Source organism: Trichomonas vaginalis, chromosome II (assembly GCF_026262505.1).
Source record: "Trichomonas vaginalis G3 chromosome II, whole genome shotgun sequence".
NCBI lineage: Eukaryota > Parabasalia > Trichomonadida > Trichomonadidae > Trichomonas > Trichomonas vaginalis.
In genome coordinates, this window is record NC_067204.1 from 10,541,327 (window position 1) to 10,556,346 (window position 15,020).

A 15,020-nucleotide genomic window follows, 5' to 3' on the forward strand; every position below is an offset into this window, starting at 1 on the left:
TTTTTATCTTTTAGAAAATGTCTAGCGATTTCGCTATCTATATTCGAGACAAACTTTTTGACAGCAAAACATCTGTCGACCATAAAATCTTACATAGTGTAAACAAGAAAGGTGAATTTGTTCTAAAGTTCTGTTTCTGGGAATATGACAAGAACCATAAAACATTAAGCAGAGCAGTCTTAAAATTTGTCAATGACAGACTTGTTGACAGAGATGACACCGATTGGAAAGATGAAGTCCAACAAAAGTTCTTAGAATGCAAAGAAGACACATGCGCTGTTCTTGAAGATGAAATAGAAAACAGAATAGAAGAGCTATTAAAGGACAAAGAACTTTTACATAAATATGGTTGCGCCAAATTTGACATAACTCCACCAGAAAAGAAGAAGAGAGAAAAGAAAGAAAAGAAAGTAGAAGAAGAGAAGAAAGAACCTGAACCAGTTCCAGAGAAAAAGAAATTTGACATGTAAAAATAAAATTTTATTTTTAGAACATTTCTGGGTCAATGTCAATGTTCTCTTCCTCTTTAGGAGCAAACACTGGCTTAGACTCTAAAATCTTTTTACCCAATTTACCTTGAACTTCAACTATCTTAGACTCATAATATTCATAGTCGTCTGCTTTCTTTGGTTCATAAGGTATAACAAGTTTGTATGCTTTGCCTTCTTTAAGGTTTGAGAACCTTCTGTCAAAACTTTCTTTGACTGTTAACAAACCTTCTATGTCTAAGTCTTCAAATTTCGCACCATTTTTAGTCACAATAGCAAACTTAACTGGTTCGATGTTCCAAACTTTGCTGAATGAAGACTTTTCAAAATGGTAGAAGTAAACATTCAAATATGTGAATGGGTCTAGTTCTTCTTTAAGTCCTGACATGTACTTGTTTACTGAGATGAATTTTGTCATCTTTTCTATCGGATAAAAAAAATATTTTTTTTAAAATTTACTCAGAAAAATTTTTCTTTGTATATACACCATTCTGTACGTCTAAAAGACTTTTGACATTTGCCAAGAATGTACGTTTAGACGCTGCCATATAACCATATTCTTGACAATATTGTTTATACGAATCGTACAATGACCTTTCATCTAATGACACAAAGTCAGTTTCATCTATGAACAGTTCATATACACTCTTGTTTGCTTCTAACAATGTTTGTCTCTCTTCGGTATGTGGAATTTGTCTTGGATTGAACTTAGAAATATCTAATATCATGAAATATGAGAACAAGTGGTTGTAAAAGTCAGATGTCAAAGTTTCTGCTAAGTCGTCAAAATATTCTGTATCTTGCATATGAGAATCTGACGTTCTGACAACTACATATCTTCTGTCAGAACTTTCTAACTTCATCGGAACAGCATTGTTTGAAACCATAATGAAGTTTGCAACATTTTCACAAACTCTTTGGTCTTTATACTTTCTTTCAACAACTCCAACTTTGTCTGTTATAAGACTCTTCAAAGCATCTGAGTTCAAAACTTTTGTTGTATCTATACTTTGAAGTTCATTGCAAACTATAAGTTTCATATTCTCTATTGAGGAGTTAAACTTGCCACAGATGTTTTCTAAGTTTGTCATATTCGGGTTCGAATAACCTTCTAACAGTTTGCACAAAATATCTGTAAAGAATGTGTTCTTACCAGTTCCTTGTTTTCCAATTATAATGAGAGCAGTTTCATTTTTAGCACTTGGATGTTGTAAGATGTTTGCAAACCAACATAAGATATACTCATAGACTCTTTCGTTTCCATTGCATATAATTTCTTTGACATGGTCTAACCAAGCTTCTATAATATTTTCTTTCCATTCTACTTGTTCATATTTATATCCAGTGAAGATAGAATAGAAGTTTGGAGAAGGTGTATAGAACTTTATACCTCGAACTGAAAAATCTTCTAACTTTGACAATAAGATATCCCAAGCATCTAACATCTTCATGCCAACTTGTACAACTTTTATTTTCTTAAGTTTCTGTCTACATTCTTGTTCTGAAACTATTGTTGCTTTAGGTTTGTTAAAGACTACATCCCATTCTTTCATAACATAACATTCTGGGGCAGAGTCGACATAAATGACTAAACGTTTCAAATTCTCGACTGCTTTGTTATAGTCTCGAAATGGACACATATTTCTGAATGCTTGGAAGTCATAAAAATCTGAAACATCTATTCTGTACATTTTTATAAAAATAAAAAAATATTTTTTTTATTCTTGACTTTGTTGTTGCATTTGTTGCATTTGTTGTTCTTGAGCTATTTGTTGTTGAAGTTGTTCTTGTAATACAATACTTTCACCAGTTGCATCTTCCAATTCGAAACTTTCTGCCGTCATTGACAAATACATAGGACATAAAAGTTTTACAGGAACAAAGTTTGCGTCAACTAATGTCAACGTTATACTTGCCAAAGTGTTTGAGTTCACTAAGGTTGAAAATTCTGCATTCGAATGAACAATAGGCAAACCAGCAGAGAAAGTATTGTTTATACGCATAAGTATCTTTTGGTCATAATAGTTTCTGTCGACATTCGAATAACACTTTGAACCTAAGTTTTGAAACAATATATAAGATTGGTGTCTTAATGTCAATGGAATAGACATTCCTTGTATGACACCTTTTCCTGTTATAGGAACTGTTGGTAGTAAAAACCAGAAATAAGTTTTGTATTATAGCTCATATCGTTTATAGTAAACTCAGTCGGACATCCAAACATAATGAAACCTGCTCTAGTTGCAGCACATGTTACACCCGTACTTAAAGTATTAAATAAGTCAACAAAACCTGTTGGTGGTATATCTGAGTAAGTATCTTCAAAGGAGTATTTTTTACCATTCACAACAATAAAGTCTTCTGGTGTCAAAAGAGCAAAACAGGCTTTAGTCGTCATTGTGTTTAAGGTTAGTTTACAATATCGTCCTTGAGGACTTTGTAAGTTTGTTGTTATAGAATTATATGACTCAGGGTTTTTAGTCGTAATAGTATAAACCATTATATCTTCTGCCATTTATATATATTTAAAAGTTTTTTCTGAAAGTGGAGAAGAACTTCATCTAAACTTTCACATGGCGTTTCTTGAAGTTCTCTGTCTAAGAAGTTCAAATATTTGTAAAGACATAGAACTTTCCTTTGTCTACACGAACAAACAAAACAGGGTCTTTCATATCGTTCAAAAGTGTGTAAAGTCCTTTACATGAAATAAAGTCTATATTATTTTTTTCAAACATCTTTCAAGAAGTTTTGACATTTTTACTTAGCAAATAAATTTTAATGAAATGTTGTGGTCGTCAAATATTTTTATGACGTCTGGGAAACTATACTTTTAAGTTCAACGTTTCACCTCCTTTCATAACGTATATCTTGTCAATGACATTATATGAAACACCACAGCAACTAATGTCGGGTTCTATTTCTTTGATGTTTATATCGTCTGCCTCTGTCAAAAGTTTCAATAGTTCTTTCAAAACTTCATGAGGTGCAATGACATATGAGTTCACTTTTACAGGGTTGTGTTCGACCAAGTTTAACATTATACTTAAAGCTTGACAAATCTTCTCCTGAGTTTGAAGTTTGCCTTTCAGTTGTTGGTAGTCGTTTCGAATATCTGCAACAGAACTTAAGTCTCTGTTAACTTCAGGATATGTTGGTTCTTTTACAGGAACAATTGTTATACCATCTTTGTCTTCGTATGGTTTCCCCACTTCAACATCTCTGTCTTTGACATTGACAACAACACTTTGACTGTTTGTTTGAGTTGGTGAATTTAACTTCACATCTGCCACCGCCATTAAACCTTTTGAAACACTTACGCTTCTATTTTTCGGAAATGACATTTTACTTAGAATAAAAAGATGGACGTATTCGAGTATCTCTTCGAATTGAAGCAGAACAAAGTTTACACACACAAACAATACAAATACATTGACAGAATAGTTCTTTATACAAACAATGGTAAATGTTATAGAATAGCAGTCTTTGCTGAACCTAAATATTTTCATAAAGCAAAGAAAGTTGGTATAACCGAGATGGTGAAAGTTCTTGAAGCAGACAAAATATAACTTCAAAACTTACAGATATTTCTAAAGGAAAGTTTATAATACAATATTATGTCAAAACTGGCGTACTGTCAATATTTGACGGAGAGAAGTCAGTTCAAGAACAACTTACTGACCTGCTGCCAAAATCTGCTCGATGGAAGCTGTCGTTATGCAATCTGAGGAGCCCCAGCAGGTTTCATCGAACGAATCTTCAAAAGAGCATCTTCCGTGAAAAGTGCTATTGGTTTTGTAAACTTCTTTGCTCTCAATTCATCTGGACCGTCTCTGTCACCAGTATATTGTATTTGAACTGTACCAACAGTTGAAATACCACCCATAAAGTCTTCTGAGTCAGCAAATGGAATGCCAAGCCAAAAGTTTGAACGGTCTCCATTTGTATATTGAGTTTTTTGACCTCCTGTATGAGTCCATACTTTCACATATGGCATAATAGAACTTTGCATTTCAGGGTTAATGGTTGTTGTGAAGTTGTTGTTAAAGTTCATAGCATCTAATGTCAAGTTGTATGACCTCATATCCTCAACTGTAGAATATTCTTCTCTTGGATAATATTTGCCATCTATGTTTATATGATATTTAATACCGGGGTTGTAGAAACAGAATAGTCATTTATAGTTCGTCTGAACAGTACAAATAGTATCTGCATGTTTCATTGCAGTTGTTAAAGCAATATCTGTTCTTGCACCTGCGGCTCCTGGATTTTGGTTTCCAACTTCACCTGCAAAGTCTTTGACAGATATTTGGTGTATAGGGAACATAAGTGGAACTGCAATATATTTGCAGCTAAAGCATTTGAAATATCTGGTCCAACATATAGACTGCAAGTCTGCTTTCTATTCTCTTGCATTCAAATTTTTCGCATGTAAACTTAACTGGGTCCCAAGCAGTTCCAGCAGCATTGAAATAATAGTTTACTTCATTGTTGAAGTTTGAGAAACCAAAGTCTAAGTCAACTTTGTCTTTGCAAAATTCGGCGAATGACGTTTGATTTGTTCCCTTACGTCTGTAATAGTGAATGGGTCTTGTGTTGGTGCAATGACTAAGTTATTTTTGCTTGGAGTAAGTTCGATAGAAATTTTTCCTGCCAGTTTGGCAAGTATCTTAAAAACCTGAAGATGAGGAAAGATGACAAAGGAACTCTAAGTTTCAGTTTTACTTTAGTGCAGCATTTCCATCTGAACCAGAAAGGTTAACATAAACTCCTGGAACGTTAGGTCAAGTCTTCTTATTTTCTCAATATTTGCATACTGGTCTGTTTGTTCTCTAGCTTGTGGTTGTACTGAGTTTCTCAAAGCGAACCATTCATAGTTTGCCCATGTTACTGTTTGAACTAAGTCAGAGTTAGAATATATCTTATATCCCATGAAAACTTCTGGAGCATATTGGTATCCGACATAGAAAATTCCATTGCAACCTTTCTTGTCAGACAACTTGGCAGAGGGTTTTATTTCAATGTCTTGTTCCACGTATAAGAATGAGTTGTCAATAGAAATAATATGAAACCTGTCGCAAGCAATATCTACTGTTGTTGAAGAACCTTCTCCAAACTCACCTACGTTTCCATAAGAAACAGCAGTTGTATATTCGTAAGTTCCAGGAACTATTTCTGACCTTCTAATGGCATTGTCGCATTCGTTATACCATTGGGAAACATTTCCGTTCATGGCATCCAAAACTGTTGGCGTTATATTCTGAGCGGCGTACATTTCATATGGGTAAAAATATAGAATAGTTGGATTTATATGTCATAATAGAACCCACTCGGATCAAGCTTTACTTTCTTCCTGACTAAGTTTTTAACTGAATCTTTAACTCTTCTTTTTCCTTCATTGCCACTACTTTCACTAGATGAAGTTACTTCTTCACTACTTTCACTTTGTTCTACTCTTCTTCTTTGGTGTCGCTTTGGTAACTTGCCCTCTGCTTCAAGTTGTTGCATCTTTGCCTCATGTTCACCTAGTATGTTGTAAATTTCCCATGTCCTTTTTGCCTTTGGGCTCTGGTCGCCCATCTCAGGTAACCTATATCCTAGAAAGATTTTGTCATAGTTTGTATTTGAGTCTTCGCGTATTGTTTGCATGACTCTTTCCTGAGTTTCCGGTTCAAGCTCTTCAAACAGAGCTTGTCCATATGGAATAAGCTCGTTTCCAAATATATGTTTTTGTAGCCATTCTGGTTTTCTTTCCATGTTACCAATAATATCTTTTGTGAATGGGAAAGCTTTTACCCAATGTTTTCAGTCTTGCGTCATTTATTTCTGTAGTTGGTTTTATTTTGTCAAGGAACATGTTTTTCAATACTAACATTTCATTTGGTACTGTCCATTTGAGTTTTCTTAAATATTCATCCCTTCTCGGTTCATTGTCTGCAAAGTAAGTTTTTATGACATTTTTGTAAACTTTCGTTTGCAAGGTCATGTACAATAGGTTCTCTTCCTTCTCTCTCCCTAACTTCTTTCTAAAACTCTTCACCAAAATATACCATCTTTATGGTTCTGTGTAGTTCTTTGAGATAAATGTTCTAGAACGTCAGGTGTTATATTTCCATCAGCCATGTTCATTTCATACTGGTTCAAAATATCTGCATCTTTCATATCTTTCAATGGCATTAAAGCGCGCTGAAAATAACAGCTTATTCTGGTTCACCCATTCACTTCCATTGCGTCTACAACTTCTTGGAATTGAGGTTGTAAGTTTATATGAACCACCTATCCGGATTAGCTTTATGACCCCATCTCATTGTAGTTCCATAGTCTGCAGAAACAAAAGTAGGTTTTTTCCATATTGGTTAGGTTCTGAATGAACTTTAAACAATGTTTCATTTCTATATGTTTTGTTGAAATTTAACCTTTTATTTTCACCGAGTTCAGCCAAAGATTGAACGTTATATGGTCGTAAAGTAAAAGGATTATTGTATTTGCGTACATTTTCTTTCAGTACTTTCCATTCTATGCTGAATATTTTCATCTGATGTTGGAGTCTTTTGTATGTCGGCGAACATTTTTCGATATTCTTCTACTATGTCAGCCGAATTTTTCTTAGACTCTTGGAAAGATTCCATATTCTCCGCATACACTTGTTGAGGGTCAAGATTTTTCGGCTGTTCCAAATCTTCATCTAGTTCTGTGAAGTTAGTTTCCAAATGAGGGACTTGTTCGTTTCCTTCGGCTCTTCTAGCTGTTGTTGCTGAACTATTTCTTCCATGTCTGGTTGTATCTGAACTTCTTCCTGTTGGTTTCTTGTACCTCATCTGCTGGCATTTCATATATTCCGAGACCGTTTTTAACAAGTTCCCTATCTAAGTCATCCGGACTCATAAAACCTTTCTTCTTTCGTTCCGTCTCTATTTTTTACTACGCGTTTCATGAAGAGAGTTGAATTATCATTTAGCTCTGACACCAAATATCTCGGAGTAAATTCATTCATGTCATTTGGATGATATGCTATTAAATCATATCCCTTAGCGAGCTTGTATTTTCCAGGTTTGAAATTATATCCCATTTGGTGCTGACCATAAAGCTAAATAGGTTCGGGTCAGTATTTCCTTCCTTGAACTTTCAATAGCTTCTTTATATCTGTCACTAAAGTCAAGAGTATCTGGGTAACCATATTCTTCCTTAAGCATTTTTAAGAATTCTTGGTTTCCTTGTTCTCTACTTCTTTTATGTCCTTGCTCTGTTTGTGGTTGTTGTTGTGCTGGATTTTGAACTGTTGTTGTTTGTGCTGGTTTTGGTGTTGTGCAGGTTTTAACTGTTGGTTGCTGTGCAGGGTTTTTGAACTGTTGGTTGGTTGTGGTGTTTGTTGTGTGTTTGAACTGTTGGTTGTTGTGTTGGTTTTGGTGCATGCCTGTGTCTGTGTCCATGTGACGATGTAAATGTTTTAGGTAGTCCTGGTGCAGGTGCTTCTCTTGGAGGGTTTGGTGGTATATAAGTTCCACCAGCTGGCACATATGTTCCATCTGCAGCATAATGTCCTACCTGACTTTTCGTTCTTAAGAAAGCATTTACTAGGTCTGTTTTGGTCTGTTGTAACTCTTTTTCTTGACTTTCCACAACAGTTGCTCTAACGGCGTCATAGGCACTTTGAACTGCCTGTCTCGTTGCTGCATCTGTTATTTTCGTCATATTTTGTGCTACTTCTCTTAACTCTTTGTCGAAACCTTCAGACTTCAGTTTCTTTCCAGATGAGAAGTCGTTCACTAGTTTCACCTTACTATGAAGAGCTTCGAAGGCATTCTTAAAGTCAGCATTCATTAAAGCTTCATTTGAACTGTCTTCATCCGCTTGTATTTTTGTCCTTATTGACCCTATAAGTTGGGCTGCTTTAGCGTTGGCTTGGGCATCTAACCAGTCATTATTAGCTTTTATATATTCTGCGCTTTTCATTGCCTTTTGCATGGCTGCGTCGTTATTTTTACTTTCTTGTGCTAAATTTTCATACTGTACGGTTTGGTTTTGCAACTGTAAAAGTTTTCTGCCTTTACATTTGCTTCAACTTCTTTTTTATACTCATCGCTATCCATATATGTCTTCAGGGCTTTTTGTTTTATCTCTTCATCTTTCAGTACTTTATATTGAGTAGTATGGTTTTTCAAATTTATAACATCTTGTTCCATTTTTGCTACTTCTGCTGCTTTTTCTGACACTTTTTTCGCATATTCCTCTGTACTTAGTTCTTTCAGTTGTTCTTCTTTCTTCTTTTTCTCTACGTTTAACTCATTGAGTTTCTTTGTGTGTCTGTCATATTCTAGTTTCTTTTCGTTTTCACTTATTTGTTTCTGTATGTCTATGTTTGACTTTTTGACATCTGTTATTTGATTTTTGAGTGAACTCAAATTCATTTGACTTTGAGGGTTATAAGCTGTTCCGTCTGCAGCTCCACCATAGCCTGCCATTTTCGCTAAAAGTGCCGCTCTTAAACCCCCACTCTGTGCACCAATAACTCGGTTTAAAAGCATAGGGTTGCTTGACATTTGTTGCAACATAGTGGGGTCATTCATCATTTGTTGTTGCAACTGTTGTTGTGGTGTCAGTTTTACTATTGGATGTTTCAATGCTCCCTTCCTCTTACGTATATTCTTACGTAGCTTACGTGGCATTTTAAGTGAAGTAAAAAACGGCTTTTGACAGATGTTTATATGACACTTTTTGTTCAGCACAAAAAACTACTCGGTCAAAGTGTTGTCAGTTTTGTAAAATAACCGTCCTATCTCATTCTATAAGGGGAAAAAGGCTTCTCAAAGTATACTTCCTTGGAACGCCTGTAACTTTTCCTGTAGCGACGATAGACCCTTACTTGTCCGGACAAAGTTATACTATTTTGAGTGCTCTACAAAAAAGTCACCGGCTGGCTCGTCCTCAGAAATTTTTTATGGGCTAGAGGGCGCAACGCGCCTGGAAGCCCTCCGAATATAAACTTCATTTATACTAAACATCTTCAGGGCTAGAGGGCGCAACGCGCCTGGAAGCCCCACTACCTTTTTTTTTTTTTTTTTTTTTAACAATTCAACCATGTATAAATGGATCATGTAATCATCATGAAATGTTAGTGTTAGAGTTCAAAAGAAACAGAATGAGTGGAAATCAAACACAATCTGAATAATTTTAAACGTATACAATCTTTAAGTTTGTATTTTGAATTCTACATATATGATTGTGTAATTCGTTCTTTCAAATTTTCGGATTCAGGCATGTTTTGATAAAATTCATTCCCAAAAACGTCAATTAACAATTAAATTTAGTGTATTTTAAATATATATACGTATTATATTTTATAAATTATATTAAATTCGCAAAATTTTAAGTTTAAAACAAAAATAAAAAATGTTCAAAATATGAAATTATGCATAGGATATTAAAATTTACATGTTAGCAATTTTTTTGAATTGCTTTCAATTTTCATATTGAAATTTTTAAGATTTTTTTCTGAAATAATAAGCAAGAATATCAACCTAAATAATATTAAATTCCATGCGTTAATTTCCCCTCAAAAGTCATTGACCGCCTCTCAATCTAGATTTTGTGAGTACTTTATATGCTTGTTCATGAAAAACTCCACCTTACTTAGCACCCATCATATTAGCTTATATGTATTATCATGTTTATATGGTTTTATACATCTGAAATGAATGAACAGCATACGTTTAATAAATCGCGATATTAAATTTTTTTCTCTCAAATTTGTAGTGTATGAGTGGAAACAAGAAATATGCTTCAACTCCTATAATATCTACTAATGAACTAGCAAAACAGATGCAAATCGAATTTCAGACACCAGAAGCAAACTTTGATCCTATTTCTCTAAAAAATGACAATCAAGCCAGGAAAGAAATCGAAGATTTAACAAAACTAATTGCAGAAGGCAACGAATGGGATGTACAGGTGAAAGCTATTTCACGTGCCATGAGTTTAATCAATGGTGGCGCGTTAGAATATGATTCATTCGCAAGTAAAATCCCAGATCTGAGCATTGGACTTATTGCAGGCTCTTCAAACTTACGTAGTGCACTTGTTAAGAACTCGTGTTTATTCATTAGTCTACTTGCTCATAAGTTAAAGAAAAAAATTTCTACAATGGGTGAAATGATAATGCCTCTTAGCAAACAAACTACACATGGTACACTTATTATCGCTGAAAGTTGCAAGCTTACAATTTTGGAGATTGTAAAATATTGTCCAATCAAAAACGTTTTCTTAAGCATTATAGAGCTTTCAAAGTCAAAAGCAATAGAAAATAGACAGATTTCAGCTGAATCATTTATATTAATGCTTACATATTGGGGAAAAACATTAATTGAACAAAACAATGATGTTGTAATGAAAACATTACGTTTGCTTCTTGTTGACTCATCACAAGAGGTAAGAAATGCTACCCGTATTGCTTCAAAGATCTTTGCTTCCAAATATCCAAAATATTCTGATTTATTTTTGGCAACTCTTGATTCTAAGACAAAATCAGCTGTTCTTGCAGCTGAAGTTCCTCCAGAAACGCCTCCAATCAAGCAAGATCAGGGAGATTTAGCTGATAAGAAATTTGAACCGGCATCTCCAATTGAACCGAAAGTTTCTGGCCATTTATTACTTTCACCTCATTCTCCAAAGAGCTATGTTGAAGAAGTTAATCAGATTTCAGAAAAGCAAAAAGAAAATGAAGAAAATCCTTCTCCACCAAAGATGAATTTTGTTCAAGATCTCATATTGGATGACACTATTACTCCACCAGAAAAATATACAGTCCAACCAATCACAACTCCCAAGAAGCCAACAAAATTACCTGCTAAAAAGAAAACTCCACAGCAAAAAGTTCAAGCTGAACCAGAAGACGCAAACAAGCCATCAATGATACCTGTTTATGATAAGAAGTCTGATAGATCGAAATCTCCTGCTTTACTTGCGAATACAAGAACAATTAAACCTAAAATGTCATCAAAACATCGCTCAAGCTCGGTAAGACCATCATACAAATCAGATCAGATCAAAGATCTCAGAAGAAACCTCAATGAAGAATTAAATAATGAAGATTTCCAAAATGTCAACAACAATGAGCAAAAAGTACAAGGAAAGGAGCCAAAAGCAAACAACAAGAAAGCAAAGGCAAATAATACTGCAAGATCTGTTAAAGATCCGAGAAGAAATTCCAAATCTAAACAAAAATCGCTAACAACTGAAGAAACAAACACTCAAAAAGATGGAAAGATCATTAATGATATTGTTGAGAAGGTAGAATCCCCACAAAAGAGGAAATCCGAAGAATCAATGGCACCACCACGTTTAATTGACCAAGGAAATAGGAGAAGAAGCTCAAATCCAAATAAGAAAGTTGTTAAGAGAAGAAGCACAATTGTTTTAGAAGATGGAAATGAAAGAACATTCGTTGATAGAATCAATGAAGTCATTGAAATGAATAATTACGAAGAAATTACAGGACAAATCAAAACAATCGTTCCTGGATTAGTTATCACAATGAACAGCAAATCAAGCTATGCTTCAAACAAGTCATTGTCTTTGATTTCTTTGTTGATTCCTCAATACAAAGATGAATTTCAACTTTCTTTGCAGGCAATTTTTGACGCTTTATTTGGCGGTTTGTTAAGTGATGTCATTGCAAAAGATAACAGAGATTTGATGGATAATTTACTTGCTGTTATCAAAGAAAACTATTCTCCAAATGATATCATTGTTTGCTGCAGTTCACAGGCATCATCACAAAGATTAGTTAAATACATCGAATCTTTCATTAATTTGGTAGTTTTTAATGATGAAAACAAAGATATTGCGAAGAAAATTGCTCAAATAAGTGTTTCACAATATGAAACATTACAAGGTGAATCAAGAAAGATATTGGATATCATTGCCAAAAATTCAAGACAAAGTTTGGTTGAAATAATGAAAACATCTGATCAAAAACAAAAAGAAATCATCAAAGTTATCATTGATTATGTTGACAATCATTATGGAGAATGTCCTCAAGTCGACAATGATCAAAATGTTGATGAAATGTGCAAGAAAGTCTTGAATTTCGCAAAATTGGCAACAGAATTCGATTACAACAATGCAATTGATAATTTATATCAAAGTTTGTCAGATGTTGTTTTGCAAAAAGAAAAAGAAGCTGCTGAAAAGATATTCCAATGCATGATTAACATTGTTGAGATGAAAGGTGTTGATCATTTCGAATATTTCGCAAGAAGCTGCCTTAAACACTCTGAAAGATCAAAAATAGTAAATGTTTTGAAGCTTTTGGATATAATTGAGTGCAAAGCAGGAGGTTCTAAAACAATTACATTCTTGATTTCATCAGTTAAAGATGATAATGAAAATAGTCCTCTTTATATTGATGAGTTACAAAGATGCATCAAAATGAATACAGAAATGATGAGATTACATGCACAAACAATGACAGAAATGCTCTGCAAAGAGATAGATAACGAAAATATTTATCTGAGAAAGAGCATTGTTTTCTGCATTGCTTTGATTGTTAAAACTTATGGAGAGAACGCTGATAAGATCGTCAGAACTCTTGAATTACCAAAGCAAAGACTTATCTCTATTTATATCAACAAATAACTTCATTTTTTATATTTAAAAACTATTCTTCACCATGCTATTTTAATTTCTTACTTTTTTATAATATAATAAGGATAACTATAGGATAAATTATTAACGAATAGCAGAAGGATTCATGATCATTATCACATCAGGCACAATATGTTAGTAATACAAATTTAGAATAAATTATTGCTATTATAATTGGAACAATAACATCTATTTTACTTTAATTTTGATTTTTAATTTTGGATTAGTGAATACACCACTAAGCTCTTTATTTATTGTCGAAATAATGTTTTGAATTCCTGAATAATTGTTTCTGATCATGGGAATTAGCTTTATAAGTCAAATTTTGTCTATTTATTTTATATTATCTGTGAAAACTCTATAGGTAGAATGAGTATTCACCAAATTAGAAATTACTCAAAAAAAAATTAAGGTAAATTTTAAACATTAATACTAACATAACATTTAATCTATTTTACACAAAGAGTTACCTTTCCGTTCACTTCACTAATGTATCCATGTCCAAAATTTCGAATTCCTCCTTCAAGTAAAGGCGGCATGTTTGAATCCTTAAGTGTTTCATATATAAATGCAAAAGAGTCACTCAATTTCAGAATTTTTTCTTGATCTGTCTGACATTTCCTTGCATCTGCATAAGAATGGTCCCAAAACATTTTCATGTCAGGAGATATTGTTATATTTGAATGTATTATTCCGGGGAATGGAAATGGTTCTGATTTTTCTTGTAATTTTTTGCCAAATTCCGTTATATTTGTTGAAACTTCGAGAAGTGATTTTGTAGCTAAGCGAGATATAGCATAGAAGCAACTTTGCTTACTAGTACATAAAGCGAATATTTTTTCTTCTTTCATTGGATCAAATCCTGATAACAAATCAACAAATCGAGAAGTTCCTTTTGGATTTAAGTATGAATTAATTGGCGTCATTACGTACCAGAGTGCTCTTGAAACATTTGTAAATTTCTCAAGGGATTTAACAAATTTCATAAAATATTTTTCTTCTTCTGTTCTAACATACATTGTTTTAATAAGAACGCTATCGTACAAATTAACGTATATAGGGACATCTGAAATAAAATGAATTCCATCACAAAAGATTTTTCTTGAAATTCTTGGGACCCAGGTATCAATAATAGCGCCAATATCACTTGCTTCATTTCTGTATGTCATGATTCCTATAAATATTTTCTTTTTAAGACTAACTTTAGCTTCTGTTTCTTGAATAACGTGATGATCTGCTTGTTGCGGGGTTGTATTTGTACTACTTTGACTGTTTTTTGTTTCATATATTTCATCATCTATGTCTGAATCATTATCTGAAAAGAGATATGTTCCGAAAAATAAAAATATGCTGAAAAAGAGCATTATGAATCCAATAGTCATCCTTTTTCTAGTAAAGGATAAAACCATTGATAATGTTCTATTTTTTGGAGTATTGGCATTTGCAACAGCAATTTTCTCCATCACTCCAAAAAAAATTTAACAGAAAAATAACTATTATTTTACTAATTTCATTTTGAAAGATCCTGAACTTGCTATTTTCAAATATCTTTTATGCAGGGCGAGAAATAATTTTTTTTTATTTTTCGCTGATGCTAGAATTTACCGTCATAAGTTATCACAATGTAAAACTCATTTACTGGTCGAATATATTGCATTGGACTTTCAGCAATCAAACATAGATTGCAGAAATATTCCTCAATTTGACATTCATGAACAGATATTATGCTTTGACAGTGTTGAATGAGAGTTATAAGAATGATATTCAGCATCTTGTTCTTATAGACTAACAATCAAATTCTCATTACAGAAATCTTTCAACTTTATGAGAAGTTTCACGGAATATTTGTTATTGTTATGAGATGATACAACTCAGAAGTGAAAATGGTTAGCT

General features: G+C 33.4%; 7 protein-coding genes across 7 annotated transcripts, besides 1 other annotated feature; 2 read left to right on the top strand and 5 right to left on the bottom strand.

The window, feature by feature from the left end:
* Positions 1-2,176: part of a mobile genetic element that runs on past the window's edge.
* On the top strand, positions 18-470 carry TVAGG3_0521070 (uncharacterized protein; the record flags this gene model as incomplete). Its single annotated transcript, XM_051237226.1, has 1 exon — positions 18-470. One exon carries the CDS (start codon positions 18-20, stop codon positions 468-470), a length of 453 nt encoding a protein of 150 aa, XP_051095050.1.
* Positions 487-906, bottom strand: TVAGG3_0521080 (protein of unknown function, DUF4108 family; the record flags this gene model as incomplete). The annotated part of the gene is made up of 1 exon (XM_051237227.1): positions 487-906. One exon carries the CDS (start codon positions 904-906, stop codon positions 487-489), a length of 420 nt encoding a protein of 139 aa, XP_051095051.1.
* TVAGG3_0521090 (uncharacterized protein) lies at positions 1,152-2,128 on the bottom strand (the record flags this gene model as incomplete). Its single annotated transcript, XM_051237228.1, has 1 exon — positions 1,152-2,128. A coding segment is annotated over one exon (977 nt), but the record flags the coding sequence as incomplete, so codon positions are not given.
* A 1,287-nt stretch (positions 2,177-3,463) lies between the features above and the next one.
* Positions 3,464-3,784, bottom strand: TVAGG3_0521100 (protein of unknown function, DUF4106 family; the record flags this gene model as incomplete). The annotated part of the gene is made up of 1 exon (XM_051237229.1): positions 3,464-3,784. A coding segment is annotated over one exon (321 nt), but the record flags the coding sequence as incomplete, so codon positions are not given.
* A 4,836-nt stretch (positions 3,785-8,620) lies between these two features.
* On the bottom strand, positions 8,621-9,151 carry TVAGG3_0521110 (protein of unknown function, DUF4106 family; the record flags this gene model as incomplete). The annotated part of the gene is made up of 1 exon (XM_051237230.1): positions 8,621-9,151. A coding segment is annotated over one exon (531 nt), but the record flags the coding sequence as incomplete, so codon positions are not given.
* A 1,090-nt stretch (positions 9,152-10,241) lies between these two features.
* TVAGG3_0521120 (microtubule binding CLASP family) lies at positions 10,242-13,254 on the top strand (the record flags this gene model as incomplete). Its single annotated transcript, XM_001302808.1, has 1 exon — positions 10,242-13,118. The coding sequence occupies one exon, from the start codon at positions 10,242-10,244 to the stop codon at positions 13,116-13,118; it is 2,877 nt and encodes a 958-aa protein (XP_001302809.1).
* Positions 13,255-13,576: 322 nt separating this feature from the next.
* On the bottom strand, positions 13,577-14,590 carry TVAGG3_0521130 (uncharacterized protein; the record flags this gene model as incomplete). The annotated part of the gene is made up of 1 exon (XM_001302809.1): positions 13,577-14,590. The coding sequence occupies one exon, from the start codon at positions 14,588-14,590 to the stop codon at positions 13,577-13,579; it is 1,014 nt and encodes a 337-aa protein (XP_001302810.1).
* Positions 14,591-15,020: the final 430 nt, after the last annotated feature.